Genomic DNA, 19,685 nt, shown 5'->3' on the forward strand with positions numbered 1-19,685 from the left:
CAGGGCTGGTCTTTGCACTGATCTGCAGAATGCCTGTGTGCCTTCTGAGTGATAAAAGATGAGTGAGAAGACAAAGATCAAATCATGCTGTAACATGCCCCTTGCTGGGTGGCAAGGCTATGTCCTCTCTTTCTGTATTAACCTGAGCTGGTCAGAAGAAAGCCTGTCCCTTCCCTGGTGATCCTGGTGGCCTACCTGTAACTGAAAGCTAAAAGTAAATGAAAGCTGAAAGGGCTTCATGCAGAAATATTTGGGAGGGAAAGGCTGTTTCAGCTAGCAAACATTGTTTGTACAACCTGGAGCTAAAGGAGAAGGAATTGACTTAAGCCTGGGGATAACAAGGCATCTCCTAACTCATCAGAATAGAGGGATTCTGTTCTGGTTTCTTGTTGGAGCAATTTCTAAATGTGACAAAAGGAAGGCAAAAAAGAAAAAAGTTTTAAGCCAAGGCTTATTAAGTAAATGAAAAGAGAATGTCAGAGTACCTGTGATGACCAGAGACTAGCCTGGGTGACTTGGGAGGTTCCTTCCTCTCTTGTGATCCTAGCTGAAGAGGATGCTTTCTCAGCCTCAGCTGCCCCAAGGGATGCTGTAAACACCCTCTGGCTTTGTGATAAAGCTGCATCCTGCCCTGCCCCATCCCTTTGTATTCTTGCAATACAGTTTCTGTGATGGTGAATACCTTCACCTTTAGTTTTGCTTGTTTTTCTACAGGAATGGGGACCACAGATCATGTCATAGTGCTGGCTTCCACCAACCGTGCTGATGTTTTGGATAACGCCTTGATGAGACCTGGGAGGCTTGACAGGCACATCTTTATTGACCTTCCAACACTCCAGGTATATTCCACCTACTGCCCAGTCCTTACCTAAGGCTAATAACTAAGGCATCCCGGTTTCTGCTGGTGATTCACTGTCCTGGCAAAGGCTGAGCTTGGAGAAGACAGAGACGGTAAACTTCTGTTTGCCTTCATTCTTATTTATGTGCTCTAAATCAAGGCTTTGACGTGCTAAGGCAGTTGCTTGTTTCTCTGAAATGACAGCTCACTGTTTTTAAGTGTCTCTGCTCTGGTATGAGTTTTGGCAGAGAATTCTTCTGTGAGGTTCTCTTTGCCATGCAGATGAAGAATGATGTTTGTGTCTTCGCTCCAGGAAATTGGGAGCCACCTAATTGGCAAGTTGGCTTGTGTGACAGCTTAAATTGTCATGTGCCTCGAGCACCATTTGTTCTTGAGGTTTATTGTCCTCACTATCCTTGTAAGGCTCCTCATTTTCCTTTAGGCAGCCTGTTAAGTGACTTTCTCCTCTGAATGCTTTTTTAAATCCATTTACTAGGAGTCTTCCATGTCCACTGTGTTGACATTTGTAGCAGAGTTTTGGGAATAGGCTCAGCTGCAGTAAAGATCTGTCTGCTCTGCCAGCACAGGCTCTTCTTCTCCCATCTGTGCTTTACTGGCATCCTCAGAGTTTTCAGTTAAAATACCTTAAATGCCTGATACAATCTGGCACCGGAAGCGTGAACTGTGCAGCTGCCCTGAAAGAGGAAGGGGAAAAACCCTGGCAACTGAGCTTATTTTTTTAATCAGGATCTCCTGGACCAGCTGAATGAGTCACTCCTTGGCTACTTGCCAGCCGTCATCTCATCCCCACCTTTGTCTGGGAAATGGTCGTGGACTAAGTAGCTAGTAGATGGGGTTTTCGTTTGTGGTGTGCGAGGGAGCAGGTAGAGGCAGTTGGAGCTCCTTCCTGCGAGTGCTTTTATAGTAAGAGAAAAGTTAAGACAGATCAGAGTGAAAGTTAGGAGTGGAGAGTGGCCCCGAGAGAGAAAGCAGTGTGACTCGTGGTAAGCCTCCATACATCTGTTCTGAGTTTGAGAGCTGGGTGTTTATCAGGGCTCCTGTAGCACTAAAACGCTGTACAGACAGCCCTGCCCTCTGGTGGCAATGTCACTGTCCCCACTGCCAGAGGTCATCTCCTCTGCTCCCTGCTGCCGCATTGGGAAGGCTTGCTGGGTTCAGGTGCTCTGTGTTCTTTACAGGAGAGAAGAGAGATCTTTGAGCAGCACCTGAAGGGTCTCAAACTGATCCAAGATGCCAGCTTCTACTCGCAGCACCTCGCTGAACTGACTCCAGGCTTCAGTGGTATGACATGCTGTGTCCTTGTGGGGCTGCTCTGCCTGCTTCTACGCTAATGCTGCAGTTCAGCCCGGAGCTTAATGGTTGCTTGGTTTTAACAGGGTATTTTGGTCTAAAGGGTTTTTTCTTCAAGCCTTCTCCATCTCTATGGCAATAGCGGGAACCTAACCTGCTCACTGGTGAATGGAGCTGTGATGAGCAATTGTTCATGGCTATTTTCAATCTTTTGAAACTTCTGGGACTAGCAGGGTTTGGGGATAGGGAAAATACACCTCTATAATGCATGGGTTCCTAATTCCGAAGGTGAGGAACCACTGCTCATGCTCCCATCCAAGCTGTTGTTGAGGATGAGATGTTGCACTTCAGGGAGACTGCAGACTCTTAAGTTGATATATGTTACCAGGAAAGTGATAGGAGGAATGAATAGCAATTACTTTGGCGGTCAGAATAGAAACTGGACAATTCTGCCTGGCTCCTGCATTGAGCCTGTTTCCAGAGAAGTTCCTCGGGAGTTTGAAACAGTGCTGAGCAAGGGGCTCCAGAGTTCCTGTTTATGTGGAGTTCCTGGAATATCCTTTCTGGGTTTCCCCTCTAACAGGCCCCAGCACACTGCCTTTTCGTGACTTCCTTCAGCAGCCCCCCGTCACCATCACCCCCCCACACAAACTCGGAACAGATGTTCTTTCTCTTCCACACAGAGGTTGTGCGGTTGCTGTATGAACAGTGCAGCAGCCCATGCCAACCCAGACTGCCCACGCCACTCCCTTGTTGCTGAGCGCCAGCCTTGGCTTTAGCCTGTTAATTGATTGCTGAACTCTGTCCTCTGTGTGGCAACACAGCATTCATTGCCAAGGCAGTTGTATTGTTCAAATCCAACATAAACACCATGGACTAGGTTTGCTCTCTGTTCCCAAGGAACAATAAAGTGCAGGCTATTTGACTTCCTTAGGTCCTTCTCCAGATTTGTTCTCGCCTCTTCTGTCCTCTGAAATCTGTCACATAACAAATCCAGTGTAATTCTTGTAACCTCTTGTCTACAGGAGCTGATATAGCGAATATATGTAATGAAGCTGCTCTTCATGCTGCTAGAGAGGGTCACAAATCCATTGATACTTCCAACTTTGAGTATGCTGTGGAAAGAGTTATTGCAGGTAAGTGAAGTGACCCAGCCATTTCTGTTGTTGTCTTACTAGTGTGTATCATGCTTCTTGAGTGAAGGCTCAAGTGAGTGGGTTACATTTGAGGAAGACAGATGGGTCTTTACTGTGCTCTGTCCTGTAGAGCTGTCCTGAAGATCTTAGATGCCATAGTCTCAGAAAGTTCTCTGAACAAGGTCTCAAATGGATCTGTCTTCCTGAATCTGCAGGCAGCCTGAACCAGTAGCTCAAGGAAGATGGCCAGTAGCAAAACAGTGGAGTGGAATTCAAATCTGTATGGCTTTTTTTAGTTTAAAAAGCTTTTTTTTTTAAAAAAAGAAAGTGTAGAAGTATCTCTGGATCTTTCTTGCTGCTCTGGACACCTGCTACATAAACATGAATAGCAAATAGGCTATGCATCCTCAGCAGCAAGAAATAAGAGATTTTTCTTTTTGGCCTCAAAGCCCAGGCTTTGATGAATTGGCAGAATAAACTGACAGACAGTAGAGTACTGTTCTCCCTCTGAGAACATCCTGTCAGCCTTTCCATGTCACTTGTGCAATTGCCAGCAGAGGAACCTCTGGAAATTACCCTGCAGCAGTATATTATAGGAAGGGGAAAAAGAGTTCCCAGAACTCTTGACTTCACCTGAGGGACTTGAATATGGTGGGTTTTGGTCTGAACTGCCCTGTAGCCAAGCCTTGGTTTTCATAATCAGATGCTTAAGTGCTTCCAGGCTGCAGTGTCATTACTGGGGGCTGGGCCTGGGCAAACAGACTGGCATTCTGTGCTTTTCGTAGAGCATGTGGAACAGGATGTTTGTACTGGGTCAGTTATTTCCTGATCCTGGAATTTAGTCCTGAGTATTTGCTTTATCAGAAAATGCCTAAACAATTCCTCATTTAAGAGAAGATTTTTGAGAAAATTCCTCAGGGTTTCACCTGCCTCTTAAAAAACAAAACACTTGGAGTGCTTTGGGTAACTGTGACCACGCTTGCACAAAGCCCAAAGTGTACTCAGCAGCTCCCAGGAATGGACAGCAAGATAACTCTCATAACGCAGAAGTCCTTGTCAGCCAGAGCAAATGTGCTTTACTTTCCCGTCTGTAGGAGAGAAAGCACCAAACTTGTAGGGACTCACTTGGCTTTTCTTTCTGAATTCCACCCTTGCCTTAGTTCCCCAGACTTGGAAGATAAGGCAAAAAACAAGTAAGGCCACAGGGGATGTGTAGCAGAAGGGATATCTGGGATTAATGTGGTGGGGCGTTGCAGGGCATGGGCTTCAGCAGTTTCACTGCTGCCAAGCTGACTTGCTTCGCTAAGGCTCTGTGGTGTGTAGGAGGCCATAAAGTCCTTTTGTTGCTTAATCGGATTCTTTCATATTAGCAGGACCTGGCTGTTTTTTGTAGGCTAAGTCTAAAAGGCCCCAAACAACCCTCGAGGCCCATTTATTAAATGTACCCTTGGCATATAATGGGAACACTTCTGGGTTTCACAATCCAGAGGGCATTTCAGTTGCTATAAAAGTTTTTCTTGAAAGAAAGAAGATATTACTGTGCTTTCCATTATAAGCTTCTGGTTTTAATAAGAGTGGTGTGGAATCAAAAGAGAACTTTGCGAGTCCAGAGGCCCTGTCAGCCTTAAAGCTTTGTGTTGCTGTAAGGGAGGAGTAAGAACTTGTCTCTGCGGTAGTCCCCATTGTGTTTTTAGTTTGGGAACAGAAAGCAGTCAGTAAGTCAGGTCTCTTGGGAGTGAGGGAGGAAACCTGCTGAGTGCACAGAGGCTTTTAGGGGTTGTCTTTAGAAGATGTAGTGGAGCCTGTTTTCTTGGTGGGGTTTATGTATGCTGTGTAAGGCCAGCAAAAATGCACCAGAGTTGTTTCTTGGGTTGTTTGTCTCATAAATGTGATAAGTACAGGCCTTGAGAGAACTTTCCTGCCTGGAGATTACTTTATGTAGGAAAAGAAATAATCTTTGTAGGCACACTGTGTGCTATTGTGAAGAGCACCATCCCTCCCTCCTTGGTGGGCTGACAGGAATACTTCCAGGCTTTTAAGTGTGTGTGTGTATAGAAATGGCTATATAGTGTACATGTATACATCTTTCTACAGAGAGAGACATATAGGCACATGCATACACATGCTGCTGAAGGCAGGGTAAGGGACTGACTGATGAAAATCAATGCTGTTGCAATTAATCTGCTTTTCCATCACCATTATGCCTTGCGGGGCATGGTGGTTTCCAGGGTCCCTGAGCAGTAATTTTACAAGATCTGCCACACTAATTTTGCTGTTTCCTTGTTTAATAAAGCTCTTGACTTTGTTTAAAAATTAATGTTAATAGAATGTTGTTTTCCAAGATATCAAGCAAGCTTGGTGTAATTCTGCTCTTGACTCTGCTTGCTCTACCCCTGCTGCTCCTGGCACTGTGTAGAGACATTGGCTTTAAAGTACTGGTACCTTTTTTGCATTCAACATACAGAGCTACAATGACTGCTTGATATGCAGTGTGTTCTGTAGTTAACATTTTCTACATGTTCAAAGTTTTACTTCAATTCAGCACTCCTTTTTTTTTTTTTTTAAATCCTAATTGGACTTATTCTGTGTTATGGACTACTGGGTTGGAAAATAGCCACTTTCAAAAATCACCTTTTTGGAGGAAGTACTAAGTGTGAGTTACAGCTTAATTTGCTAGTTCTGAGGAGCCTGGGAATAAGCTCATACGGAGCATGCCATGTGTAATCAGAGACATTTCCAGGGTCTGGAGAAAGATTTTCTTATTTTCTTCTTTTTTTACACGCTCTTGGTCTGTTGCTGATTTGAACACTCCTAACACACAAGAATCTCAACTGGGACCTCTCTTATATATAATGCAACATCCTGCTTCTCTCATATTCTGCCTAAGGGACTGAAAGAGTGTACAGCAAAATCGGTACGATGCTCTAGCCAGTCTCTGGTTTGGGTTTTGTTGGGTTTGGGGTTTTTTTTGTGGTGTTTGTTTTTTTTGGGTTTGTTTTTTTGTTTTTTTTTTTTTTTTCAAATGGTAGATTGACTTGTTGCAGATCCGTCCCTGGGCAAAGATGTAGTGTAGCATGCCTTTGGCAGAGCTGGGGGAAGAACAGAGCTTTGCGTTCTAGAACTGTGACCTAATCAAATGTTAAATTATTTGTCTAATGATTAAGTCTGTGGTAAGGAGGAGAGGAGGGAAAAGTTTCTGCTAGTGTTTTCAAGCAATCCAAGCTGGATTGCTTTCTACTGCAGGGACAGAGAGCGCCTCTCCCACAGTGTGTAACTGAAGGGCTTTTTACTGCCTCTCCCTAGACAGAGTGCAATATGAAGCTTGCTGGCTGTTCAGCCCCAGACTGTGCTAGCTTGTGCACCTAGCTGTACAAGATTATGTCCTGCTGGTTACCTTATCAAATCCTTGTCTGTGTTCCTATAGGCACTGCTAAAAGAAGTAAGATCTTGTCACCAGAAGAGAGGAAGGTTGTGGCATTTCATGAATCGGGTCACGCGTTGGTTGGCTGGCTGCTGGAGCACACAGAGGCTGTGATGAAGGTAACTCCACAACCAGCTGGTGCGTAATGAAGCCTGTTGCTGGTTGGGAAGAGAGTCCTTTGGAGTTCCCCTGTCCAAGACCCGTTGATTGTTTTGTAGTACTTGTGTGGAGTTCTGCGGCATTACCCTGGCCTCCATAAGCTTGGAGCTGTGAATACTGCAGCAAAATATATGGCAAATAAAGAATTATAGAATCATTTAGGTTGGAAAGAACCTGAGTTTCCTGATGCTGCTGCTCAGTTCATGCACTTCCTCCAGTCACAAAGCACTGCTCTTTGTGGACACATGTGTGTATATGATCTCTTTCCCTGCCATGGCTTGCCAGCATGTTGCAGCCAGCGAAGCTACCATTGCAGGAACTGCTCTGATGCTGATGGAGAGAGATGTGTTTTTCAGATTGGCGTGCTTGCAAGTTTGTCTGTCTGAAGCCCTTCTCTGTAGGGAAAGGCCTCTCTTTGGCACCCCAGGAGGCGTTCTCTCCCATACACATTTCCTCCTCGAAAAGCCTTGACACTGGGAGGAGGTGGGGAGTGGAAATGACAAGGGCAACAGCTCCTTGGCTCACCACCAGCAGCAAATTCACTCTGAATAACCTATTGTATAAGCTGAACTTTTGTTAATTACTCTCATTTAATGGGTGGGGGAAATGGCTCTTACTTTTCTGAACACAACCTATCTTTCTCCAGGTAGTCTCAGTGATTCTGGAACACAGTAAAGTGAACTGTTTGACTTATGCCCTCCAAAGCAACTCTAAATCTCGATTTTACTGGCTTGCTGTTGAGGACAGTTTCCTTTTCATTTAATGAGCAGAAAGTGTATGTCTGTAGCTGTGAAGGCAGAGCCTTCTCTACAGGAATGGTGACATACTGCAGTCCTTGGCTGTGTCTCTGTAGGTCAGCCTCCCCCATAGCTTTTGTCAAATTTTGCTGGGAATGCAGGCCTCTTCCTGTTCTCCCTCTGCTGCTGCAGTTGGGAGCTCTTATGTTGTCTGAACTGAGGGAGCTGCTCTGTGTTGCAGGTTTCCATAGCCCCTCGAACAAATGCAGCTCTCGGATTTGCTCAGATCCTTCCAAGAGAGCAGTACCTCTTCACCAAGGAGCAGCTGCTGGAGAGGATGTGTATGGCACTGGGAGGGAGAGTGTCTGAGGCCATCACCTTTAACAAAGTCACTACAGGTGAGGAGCCAGACCCTGGCACAGGCAGGTGGAGATTGTACTAAGAGAGCCTGAACTTCTGCACTTGCTTTATCCAACTGTGATCTGAGCAAGAGGCAGAGGTTTCCTGCACTGGAAAAAAGTGCCAAATGGTATGTTTTGATCTTGGGCTTGCATTTGTGAGCATGGAGATGTCTCATTATTGGTTGCCACTGTGTTGTCTTAGACTTGTCCCAAAGCCTAAGGTCACAGATGCAATTACTCAGTGAGTCTCTTGGCTCATGGGAGGGCCTAGAGCTTTCTGAGCTGTGTTTCCAACTAGTTGTATCCAAATGGAATAACAGCAGGCAGTGGCAGGTAAGCACTCCACGTGAGCTAGCTACCAGTGGATTCATTCACCCACTGTTGTGAACGGGTCCTGCAGTATGCATAGAAAGGTCTGTCAGCAGGTGGGGTGTTCACCTCCGTGGGCTCCTGTGGGTCCTCTAAATCTCAACTAGTGGAATGTGTGTTTTGCACAGGATGTGCTTCTCTTGCACTCAGCTCAGAGCTGGCAAGCATTGCATCTCTCTCTCCTGCCTAGGAGCGCAGGATGACCTGAAGAAAGTGACCAAGATAGCCTACTCCATGGTGAAGCAGTATGGGATGGTGCCCAGCATTGGGCAGCTCTCCTTCCCGGACCTGGAGAGTGCAGCTGGAATTGGTCGGCGCCCATTCAGCCAGGGACTTCAGCAAATGATGGACCATGTAAGGCCACTCTTGGTTACACGTTCCTGTTTTTGTTCTTTACTTTCTGCAGTTCAGTGAAAAAATGCAAGTCACTTGCACCCAAACAATTTGCATTTTTCTGTTAGCCATTAAGTAGTGAATTTCAACAACTTAGCACTTACCTGTTCTGTTTCGGTGTATTAGGACTATGCAGTGAGACATTAAGAACAGGCAAAATCACATATAGCTGCGAGTTCAGCCCAATAGCACTGTTCTGCTTGGAGCTGCAGTGAGTGGCTGTGAGAGATGCTGCAGTGTATAAAACTGACTGTAAAAGCTGCAGTCCTGGTTCCAGTGTAGACAGGACCCTGGTGAGGTTCTGCGAGACAGGAGGTGCAAATGCAACATTTGGAGAGAGGGAGAAATGCTTTGTGGGGGAAGAAAGAATAATCTGGGGAGACTGGGGGGTGGTTGTGGAACTGCCGACAAATACCCAGCTAGGGAAAGATTCTGTTGCATGAAGTCTCTCCAGGCCCTCAGGAGTCCCATGTATGGCTATGCAATGCTTACATTACTTGAAGTCTCAGTTGCACAATTTAAATGTCTCCACTTCCTAGATCAGAGAAGCTATCTAACTGGTGGTTCAGACTGACTGAAAAATGTTAGCCTGTTTTGACAGGAAATTGGGCTTCACTGCTGCAAAAAACATTGCCTTAGTTGAAAAGTCAAATAGCTGGAAACAAAAAAAACTGTGGTTCAGAAGCACTATGGTTTTGCTTCCCTGGGATTTGTGCTGAACTGCATCTTTTGCTGCTGTGCAGCCTCCTTAATTAGACTGCATTTCCCATCAGCTGAGACTCTACTGAAGAGTTGTGCTTGTGCAGGAGTTCACTGTTCCTTATCATGAGTACTCCTTTGGTGTTTTGTTTTTTTTTTTCCAAACAGTTTATCTGTATTTTCAGCTGATGAGAACCACTTTCTGCCTGGCTCAGTCTGCAGATTCCATCCCTCAGTGCTCTCCTTGTTTATCTACATGTCGTGTTTGTTGCCACCTGCACTCCAAATCTCTCTTGTCACTATTCTTCTAGGAAGCAAAAGTCCTGGTGGCTCAGGCTTACAGGCGCACAGAAAAACTCCTACTGGAGAACCGGGACAAGCTGCAAACAGTAAGTTGTCATTGTGGGGGATGTTTTGTTTGGGTTTGTTTTTTTTAAACTGGTGTTTCTTGCCTTTCTAATTTCTGTGCTCTGTAGCTCGGCAGTTGCAGTGTCTCTGTGGTCCTAGAAAGTCTTGTAGTGGGAGTGCTGGGGCTCGTGTTGTGAACAAGTGACTGTTTACTGCATATCCCCAGAGTAGGAACAGGCACGGGGAGGAATGTGCGCCTTTTCCAGCAGTGAGTAATCTGCCTCCTGACACCAGCTGGTATTTGCAGGGTGGAGGAGTAGGAGTGCTCTGTGGACGTGATCAAAGCTAGAATTTGTCTCCCTCACCTGCACTTCTCTGTTAGCCTCTTGGCAGTGTAATTTCCTGGAAAGCAGACAGTGACTGTTTTTGTGAAGCCACCTGCAAATGCAGGAACAGCTCATCCTCCCAGGTCCTGTAGACATACAGGAATTGAGTGGACCATTTCTGGCTTTGGTGAAAGAATATGGGACCTGTCACCTTGGTCGACTGGTGCTGGTTCATGCTTTCTGGTGACTCCAGGCAGTTTTCACCTGCCAGCTCCCTGATACCTGATATACCAAAGAGTCCTTGCTGCGGGGGTAGAGCTTTGCCTCCTCCCCGTTGTGTCCTGACAGTCCCCTAGCCAGTCACCCTGGCACGTCCCCAGCTATCTGCCAGGAGCTCTGTACCCATCGCTCTGGGCTGAGCTGTGCTTGGGTTGCAGCACCCTGGGTTTCTACTTGATCTTTCCTTCAGAAGTCCGGTCCATAATATCCAAATGACCAGGAGTCAGCTTAGTGTTGCATGTTTTGCAAATAAAACAATCCTTTTCCTTAAATCTTCTCTTAAACAAACAACAACCACCCCTTCAGCTACGCAACCGCAGGCTTCCTGCATAATAAAGTAGCCAGAGCTTGCTTGCTTGTTCGGACACGCTGCTGGTGGCCATATTGCAGTCCCGTCCCCGGGACAGTGCCCTGGGAGTGCTCCAAAGGCAGGCGTTGTTAGGGGGTCTCCTCTCTGCAGGCCTCCTCTGGTCCGATGCTTTCATTTAACAGCAGTCAGATGTTTGCTAGAGGCTCATCACAGAAAAACTTTTAAGTTAAGCCAAAGTATGTAGAGTAAATGTTTCAGTTGCCAGGCCAGTGTGTCGCTTCTTGTCAGCAGGATTGAGCCATTCCATGTTTGACAGCCACCTGCTGCTCAAGTGCAGTCCTGCTGGGCAGAGGGGCCAGAGAATTCAGCTTTTCTAGAGAGGAACTTCTGATGACCTTCAGCCCATGCCTGCAGGAACAGACAGCTCTTTGTTATCGCTGTGTGTACACGGGAGGGGTCTGGCTCTGGTCTCCTCTGGTGCTGCTCTGGCATCGCAGAGGGGCAGGGCCACAGGTGCAGTGACAGTGGCAGAAAGGGCACTTCTCTAATCGCTCCCGGAATTCTGATTTGCCAAATCATTCCCTAGAGCTTGCTTTATTGCCTCCAGTCATACTATGTATTCCTGGCCAAAAGCACTCTTGTGAAAGGTGCTGGCAGCCTGGAGAACTTTGTACTGGCTCCAGCAGGCTTTCGGGTCACCCCATCTGTGGGGAGGTAGCCAGGGGCCTGCTCCTCGCGGGCTGCAGCACGTGCTGTGTCCAGATGTTGAGATCCGAATTGAGCTGGCAGGGGGAGATCGGATCAGTTCAGAGAGGCTGTTTTCAAACCCCTGCACCTCATTATGCCTTATTTACTCTTTCTAGCTGTCTAATGCCCTCCTGGAGAGAGAAGTGATAAATTATGATGACATTGAAGCTTTGATTGGGCCTCCGCCCCATGGGCCGAAGAAAATGATAGCTCCTCAGAGCTGGCTTCAAGCGGAGAGAGACAAGCAAGACACAAGAGATGAAGAAATGCCCCAGCAGCCACCAAACCAGGAGGAGGAGGAAGAGCCACGCCTGAGACCAGTATGAAGCCCACCCCTGATGTGGAATGGGAGGACTCTAGAGGCTTCTTTTGGGCACAGACCTTTTCAGCTCTAGAATCAAAGATACTGAGCAGGGAATCTCTGTGCTGCCGTTACCAAAAAATTAAGGGATAGCTACGCTGTGCTCTTAACGAGCTTTTCCCTGCAGGAAGGAGAACTCCTTAGGATTTTGAAGTTGATTCTCAGCAGGGAAGTAGTGATTAGGAGTTGGGTAAGTCTAATCTGCTGCAAAGATTTCTTGTATGCAGGAGCGGTGTACATGTTCTTAAGGGTGAGAGGTCCTGTGGGGTCCTTGTAAGCCACCTCTCGCTGTGACATGTGACATGGGACATAGCAGGAGTGCAGGGCCGTTCCCTTCAGGGTAGTGAAATCCCTGCAAGGCTCTGAGCTGCCAGGGGTGCTGTAGTTCTTGCACGACTCTGCTGTAACCTCTGACCATCTCTGCTGCTGAACATAAAATAGAAACTGAAAAACAGTCTTCACTAGAATAAACTGTCCATGATGTCTGCTCTGTTTGTCGAATGTGTGGAGACGTGGACATGTGTTTTGGCACGTGCAAAGCTTTACCACAGCTGTGGCGTTGTACAGGATAAGAGCTTTCTTCTCCCTGGCCCATAACTTACATTCAGTTTTTATAGCAAGTGTCTCAAAAGCACAGACTGAGGAAATCCTGTGTGCGGAACCCAAGGTAACCCCGCAGTGTGATGTTAGAAACCAGCAGCGCAGAGAGGGGCTCCGAGTTATGCGTTGGAAGACTGCCCGGTTTGGAGTCCGCTGCTGGTTGGGAGCTGGAGAGGCACTCTTGGCAGTGCTCAGGTGTGTCCGTTGGGGACCCTCAGTAAAAAGCTGACAGTTCGTCTGGCTCCATCCTCATGGCTCTTCCAAAACAAGCTGTGATGACGTGGCTGTGGCTGTGCATCAGGGAAAGCATTAAAGCCACGGTGCCTGGTGTGCCCTGGCTGGGTGAATCCGTTAGGAAGGATTATTACCTCGAGTTATTCCATGCGGATTGTCTGTCACCTGAAAGACCCCAGCCCGAGTGGTGCTACACCGGGATGCTTGCAGGACAGTGCAGGGCCCTGGGTGGCTCCCTGGGCGCAGTGGCGTGGCCGTGCCATCTAGTGGTATGCTGTCACGGCCAAGGCCGCAGCTCACACCGCTGCAAGGTCCGGGCTCCACCAAGGTGGGTGGTGGTCCCCTGCCACCCTCCCCTCCTGCCGTGCAGGAGATGCTGCGGCGCACCCCGAGCTGGGTCCGTACCTCCGCCGCCCTGCCGGTCCCTCCCCCGGGCGGTGTGCCCTGGCCCTTTAAGCTGACGCCATCTTTATTACGAGCGCGGTGAAGCTGCGCTGGCCGCTTCCGGTGCGTTCGTCCTGATTGGGCCGTTCTGGCGGGGCTGCCCATTGGTCGCTGCTGCCGCACTTCCGGCGTGCTCGACGCCTCCGCTTCCTTTTCCGGTCGGCCATTTGCGTGGCGGGAGGTGAGTCGGGGCGTTGCTGTGGCCGGGGGGCTCTATCCGCCGCCATCCGCCCGCCGTGGGCTGTGTCTCGGGCCGAGCTGTGCCCCGGGGTTGGTCGGAGCCCTGCGCGGGGGCTGCGAGTTGGACCCGGGCCCGGGGGAGGCGCTGACTGGGTCCCGGCCTGAGCATGGGCCTGGGCCCGGCCGGGCTGGGGGTAGCGGGCTCGGGGGCGATCATGGCCTGGCCTAGGTGGCACGAGAACCGGGGAAGGGCCCTGGGCCGGTTCGCCGGGGGAGGTCCTGCAGCCCTGGTGCCCCGGCGGGACCGGCAGCCGCCTTTATCCTTGCCCGTGTTCACAGGCCGCAGCAGCCATGGCGCCCAGCCGCAATGGCATGATCCTGAAGCCCCACTTCCACAAGGACTGGCAGCGACGAGTGGCCACATGGTTCAACCAACCCGCCCGCAAGACCCGTAGGTGAGTACCCGCGGCCCGGCTTCCACAGGGCCGCTCCTGCCGGGCCTACTGCCGCCGGCTATGGCTGGGGGAAGCTGCCTCTCATCTTGTATTGGGTTGCCTGGGAAGTATTGCGTCTTTCTTTTAAGCTTTTCCCCTAACGAATCTTGTTAAAGGTTCTGAGATTGCAGCAGGGTACTCATTTGGCATGGGGTCTCTGGTCAGGGTCAGGGTCAGGCTATTCCAGCTGCGGTCAAGTGATGAGAAATCTCCGGAATCGCTGTACGGCATTGATGATTCCCTTGAACCCTTGTATATCTGATGACTGCGGCTGTTCTGTAGAATCAGGCACTGGCCTGTTGAGCTGCCAGGCCTGCATTTTGTTTGTTTCTGAGAGCTCCCCATGCGGCAGATGCTGCTTGGCAGGAGAGGTCTCTTAGCCGTGTAGGAGTGGCACATCTGGCAGAAATGCTGTGTTCCTGATCGCTGTCCTTTTCAACAATCCAGGAGGAAGGCCCGCCAGGTGAAGGCTCGCCGCATCGCTCCCCGTCCTGTGGCTGGGCCCATCCGGCCTATAGTGAGGTGCCCTACTATCAGATACCACAAAAAAGTTCGTGCTGGCAGAGGCTTCAGCCTAGAAGAGCTTAAAGTAAGTATGGACAACTGATATCAACCTGATAAAACTATCTCTGAGTCTGAGCTTGTTTTTCTTCTCCTGTTCTGCACGTAGACAATGTGCAAGTGACTTGCTGGGGTGTTGGTATCTGCTGACACTAGCTGAGACAGGAGATGTCTGGTGTTGCTGGCTCTACAGGAGCATAGAAAATACTGGTCTTGCTTTTTCTTTGTAACTGTGGGTGGGGATGCAGTAGTGTATATCAGAGTGAAAGGTTGGTTTGAAAAGTAAGTGTCTGTCTTCTCAGTCTCACTTAGACAAAATTCCATTAAAATCAGATTCTGGCAGAGTCTTAGTCAAGTCTCCTAAACTTTTTGGGGGGCTGGGGGAAAGACTAATGGCTTCTTCATTCAATTCTTTTATTTCTTTGTGAAACACGTTTCTGCTAATCCTAAAAGTTTTAGACAGTGTGAACCTGTTCGTGTTGTTGACCAAGTAAACCATGCTCAGCTTATCCCTAACAGAAGTGAGGGATGTTGTGCCAGGAACAGGAACTGTTCTGCCTCCCATCGCAGAGTAGCTGTGGCTGTTTCTGATGCAATAGCTATGAGTTGGTTTAGGAACACTTAAAAGTCTGTGGGAAGTGTTCAGTGCCCTCTATTACTTCAGGGAAACTGTTCGCTATTACCTTCCCAGGTGTGCTGAACTGATGAGCTGTTAACAGCAGGATCGCAGTGGTCTGTAGAAACCCCCACCCGCATATCTCCACACAGTGGGCAGGAATAAACATGAGTGCTTGCTGGCAGCCAGCATCCACAGCCGCCTCTTGTGCGTTGTTTAGTATCTAATTAAAACATTTATAACAGTGAAATTAGTGCATTGAAGCAGTAAAATTGTTCTTCTGGATGCCAAATGCTTCATTACTTTATTTTTCTTTAATTTTTGGATAATGACGTAATACAAAATGGTACACAGATGTTTGTCTTCAAACAGAAAATGAGGTTATTTCTTGTTAAGGATGGTTACAAAATACGCTTCGTTAATGGAGCTTCCAGTATTCAGTGAACCAGCATTACCCGCCTGCCAGCTTCATAAATTTCTGTCTGATGCGTATCAAAGTTAAAATGCCTCACTCATAATTACTCAGGGGTTGCACATTGCTCTCCTGAGGAAATCCATCTGCAAAAATTACTGTAAAGTCTGTGGAACTTTTTAAGCATTAAAGTACAGACAGCAGGACACCCTTTGTGGCATAGCTGCTGCCTTTTGCCAGGCCCTGGTGCTGCCAATGGGCCGTTTGGTTGGGTGTTGAGCCTTTCTCCAGACACCACAGCCTGTGGTGGCCACGCTTGAGCCCTTGTCTGGCTGATGACCGGAGCGGCTCCTGGCAGTAGCGTTGTGGCTTTGGGAGCTGTCGGATGCTGATACTGTGTCCTTTCTCTTCAGCTCGCTGGCATTAACAAAAAATTTGCCCGGACTATTGGAATCTCTGTGGATCCCCGGCGACGTAACAAGTCTACCGAGTCCCTGCAAGCCAACGTGCAGAGGCTGAAGGAATACCGCTCCAAGCTTATCCTCTTCCCAAGGAAGCCAGCTATGCCCAAGAAGGGAGACAGCTCTGTAAGTACTTGGCCACTAGAAACGTTTCACAGGGTCTGTGTCCAGTAACGTTTTCAGAGGTCTGGTCATCCGTCCATCCCAGTGCCGTGGTGTGCGGTCGGGCACTGCTCTTGAACACTTTTCATAACGTAAATTCTTCCCAGGGGGGTGCAGCCCTTCTTAGGGGCAGCATGGTTCTCGTGCACGTATGTAGGGGATGGCCGAGCCCAGCACAATGGTAGAGTCACCTTCCACAGGGATCTCCGGGGTTACAGTAAGGTTTTGGGCAGACTTTTGGCCCAGACACTGCCATGCTGCTGAAGGGGTGCAGCTGAGATGGATGGTGTGTTTGGTGGAGCTTTGGTTGTTGACAAACCAGTTGAATTCTCGTTCCTGAAGCTAAATTGTCGGAATGGCTGAAAAGCCTGTCTGGAGTGTCTGTTCTGCTCTGGAAAGGGTGAGGGAGGCAAGGACAAACTCTTCAGTGGAGTAGTTCGGTGAAAGCCATGCGTAAAGCAGTCTCAAGAAGGTTGTTGCTGTTGACATACAAAAATGCTTTTCATAAAAATCTCACCACGATGCAGAGTGCAATTTGCTTTCCTTGGCTCTGCCTACAGTAAATACGTGCTTCCCGTGGGGCGGTGCGAGTCATGAAGCAGGGTGGTGTGTTGGAGCTCTCCTCAGTCTTCTGGAGAGTCTGTTGGCTCTGAGCTCCTTAACTGTAGTGGAGCCCACCATACTCTGCATGCTTTCTAGAACAGGGGAGGAAGGGCCTCGAGCTCCTCTACCAATAGGTACAGATACCTGTGTCTGGAATACTGTTTGTTTATGTGAAATTAACTATCTAAAATGAAACTTAATCATTTTTGTGCAATGCTATATGCTTACAAGAAGCTGGAATTGGCCTTAGAAGGAATTGCTGAGGAATACGCTGGGTATCGACACTAAAAATGGCATAGTAGATGTCAACATTTTTCTAACTGGCAAAACTCCCGAAAAGGCTGCTGCTCCCCTGGCCAGATCCGGGCTGATCGATAGCCAGGCAAAACGCGGGTTGTTGATGCGGCACGGCTGTGCCAAATATTCCTGTGGTTCGTGGCTGAAATGCTGAATTCGTTAACAGTCGGTGTTAAATCTCCGGTCAGGATTAACAGCGTGTTTAAGCTTGGTACCTGTGTACAGGGCGTGCTTTTAACCAAGGTGCTAGCCTGAGAAGTTTTAAATAGTTCTTTTAAATAATGTCTTTTGTCCTCTTGTTACGCAGGCTGAGGAACTCAAGATGGCAACTCAGCTGACTGGACCAGTTATGCCGATCAAGAATGTAAGTTTAGCTAAATCGTGTTCTCTGTGTGATATTACTGAGACTTAAACTTCACAGAGAGAATTCTCTTTTCTTCTCGCTGTTGTGCAGTTAAGGGTTGCTGTCTCCAGACAGTTCCCATCCTGCACTAAACAAAACCAGGAACAGGTCACACTTGACCGTGTCTTTTGCCCAGATCTGTTTGGTTCCTCAGTGTTGCAGAGCACACTGCAAAGAACTAATTAGTTGCAGCTCTGCTGAGTTTGTTACCATCTGAGAAAGTCCTTATGTGACGAGCTGTGTTTCTGGACCCAGAGGAGAGCTCCAGGCACCTGTCTCGGGTTCAGGTCAAGATGCGTTGGTTGGGAATAATCATGTATGTGTTCCACTTCTGGCCTAAGTGGCACATGGGAGAAGCACAGCTACATTCGCTCCCTGGAGCAGGCCACAGGGTCACCTGCACAGCAACCCCCCAAATCGCACAGTTCCTGTGAGGACAAAGGTCACAGCACACATGAAATATCTCCAGTGTGTTTTTGCGCTCAGTGCTGTGTCCTCCAGGCAGGCTGCAGGGTGGTTTGTCCTCTTGTATCTCTGAGGGAGCTCATCCCCCTGTGAAATTTGGGACGCTTTGGGTTGCGGGTGGGGGTGAGGAGTGTGTGCTGGCGCCACGACAGCCCAGGCAGGTTGCGTAGTCACCGTTTGTCTCGCAAACCCTCACTGCTTCCGAAAGGTGCTGTTGATAGTGCGCCACAAACCTGACTCAGATGGCATGTTGCGCTTGTTTTTTTTCCCTGGTATGTTCTGGTCTTGTGCTGACGTGCGCTGGCAAATGAGGAACCGGTTGAAACGAGGTGCCTGGTGGAGTGATGATAAGGGCAGGGCCTGTAGATGGCATAAATGCTCTATTCTTAACAGCATCCTGGAGCTAGTGGTAAAAATGTAGCGAGATTAATTGTGTTAAGCCTTAAATACAGTCTTCTCTGGGAGCCTCTGATGTGCAGTCTGACTGTCTGGCGCTCTCTCCCACTAGGTTTTCAAACGGGAGAAGGCCCGTGTTATCTCGGAAGATGAGAAGAACTTCAAGGCCTTTGCCAGCCTGCGCATGGCCCGGGCCAACGCCCGTCTCTTTGGGATTCGGGCAAAACGCGCCAAAGAAGCGGCAGAGCAGGATGTGGAGAAGAAGAAATGAACTGTGCTCCCTAGAACTATCAATAAAAGAAAAAAAATGTAGAAATGAGTGTGCTGTCTTTTTAGGGCAAAGGCATGGGATTGAGCTGTTCTGCCGCCCTGTGCCTGTCCGCTCCGTTGGGGTGTTACAGGAGCTGGTGCATATCGCAGGCCACCCTGCGTGGAGGGACATGGTCTTGAGGAGTTCCTGTTCAGATGTAGGAGAGCCTTGTTGCTGTGGTTAAAGACTCTGAACTTCCCTGAAAATGGGTGAAACACGCTTCAGCCTTGCGCAGCTCCCCTCTGGGAGGCCTCTGCTCCATCTCCAGGGATGCTGGCACCCGTGCTGGAGCCTGACCCTGTCTTGCTGCGTGGGGGGCCGCTGACAGTTGAGGGGGGTTTTTTTGGGATACCCCATCCCTGACAGGCTTTGTCTGCTGCTTCCCACCCAGCTCTCTGCTGTGCCATTATTTCAGATTTAATGATTTCCACACCTCTGCCTGTGGCTCTCCCTGAGGCAGAGCAGTTGGCTCTGCTGTGGAAGGTGGGGTGTTTGGTGGGTGTCACCCGTGGGTGCTTGCTGTGCTGCAGGCACGCATGCCTCACCTGAGGTCCCATTGTCCTCGTGGGGTAGTGACCTGCTCCGCAGCCGGGCTGCAGCCCTGCCCGCGCATGGGGTGCTGCTCCCTGGGTTTGGAAGGGCACTGGGGGGGGGCACCTGCTCTGCTTGCTGCGGGCTGGAGTGGGGTCCCGCTGCTGGACTGCAGCGTCCTGCACGGAGCCACCCTGCACTGCAGGGGCTGCCCTGCACTTGCCTGGCTTTGCCCTTCACGGGGACCTCTACGCCATTTCTTTAAGGGAAATACCTTAGTGGCATCGAAGAGGAGCCCAACCCCTCCCTGGAGAAGGGTCTTTGCAGGCTGCTGGGGGCTCCTGAGCTCTGCCTGTCCCAGGGCAGGGGGCTGATGTGGGGTCAGGCATGGTGGTCACGGGGCAGCCTCGGCTGTCCTGCTCTGGGGAGTGCTCAACTGAGCCCCTTTGCTGGCTAATCAGTTCTGGGGCTGTTCCGCAGCCTGGCTGCACTGCGAATCGCCCTGTGCTGGGATAATTGAGTCATTTGTATTCATTAGCAGTCGGGTGACAGAAACTTGGGGATGGGATGCTGTGAAGTGCTTGGGTGGCTGGAGCCCCGGCACAGCTGGATGAACCCCAGGTTCCTCAAACACGGGAGCAAGAGCTGCCCAGTGTAGGGCTGCCCGTGCCATGGTAAGCT

General features: G+C 49.2%; 2 protein-coding genes across 2 annotated transcripts in view; both read left to right on the plus strand.

Annotated features, from left to right (window-relative positions):
- SPG7 (SPG7 matrix AAA peptidase subunit, paraplegin) overlaps positions 1 to 13,033 on the plus strand; it is a 33,451-nt gene extending 20,418 nt beyond the window's left edge. The window contains exons 10-17 of the mRNA XM_082489427.1: positions 715 to 839; positions 2,038 to 2,140; positions 3,175 to 3,285; positions 6,710 to 6,825; positions 7,844 to 8,000; positions 8,563 to 8,726; positions 9,776 to 9,853; positions 11,591 to 13,033. Coding sequence (XP_082345553.1) covers positions 715 to 839; positions 2,038 to 2,140; positions 3,175 to 3,285; positions 6,710 to 6,825; positions 7,844 to 8,000; positions 8,563 to 8,726; positions 9,776 to 9,853; positions 11,591 to 11,800 — 1,064 coding nt within the window. The 3' untranslated portion in view covers positions 11,801 to 13,033. The remainder of the gene's footprint in view (positions 1 to 714; positions 840 to 2,037; positions 2,141 to 3,174; positions 3,286 to 6,709; positions 6,826 to 7,843; positions 8,001 to 8,562; positions 8,727 to 9,775; positions 9,854 to 11,590) is intronic.
- Positions 13,034 to 13,258: 225 nt separating this feature from the next.
- Positions 13,259 to 18,479, plus strand: RPL13 (ribosomal protein L13). Its single transcript, XM_082489308.1, has 6 exons — positions 13,259 to 13,294; positions 13,633 to 13,748; positions 14,235 to 14,376; positions 15,790 to 15,963; positions 17,207 to 17,263; positions 18,276 to 18,479. The coding sequence occupies exons 2-6, from the start codon at positions 13,645 to 13,647 to the stop codon at positions 18,432 to 18,434; spliced, it is 636 nt and encodes a 211-aa protein (XP_082345434.1). The 5' UTR covers positions 13,259 to 13,294; positions 13,633 to 13,644; the 3' UTR covers positions 18,435 to 18,479.
- The last annotated feature ends 1,206 nt before the right edge of the window (positions 18,480 to 19,685 follow it).

This window comes from Vanellus vanellus (assembly GCF_965231255.1).
Source record: "Vanellus vanellus genome assembly, chromosome: 12".
Lineage (NCBI taxonomy): Eukaryota > Metazoa > Chordata > Aves > Charadriiformes > Charadriidae > Vanellus > Vanellus vanellus.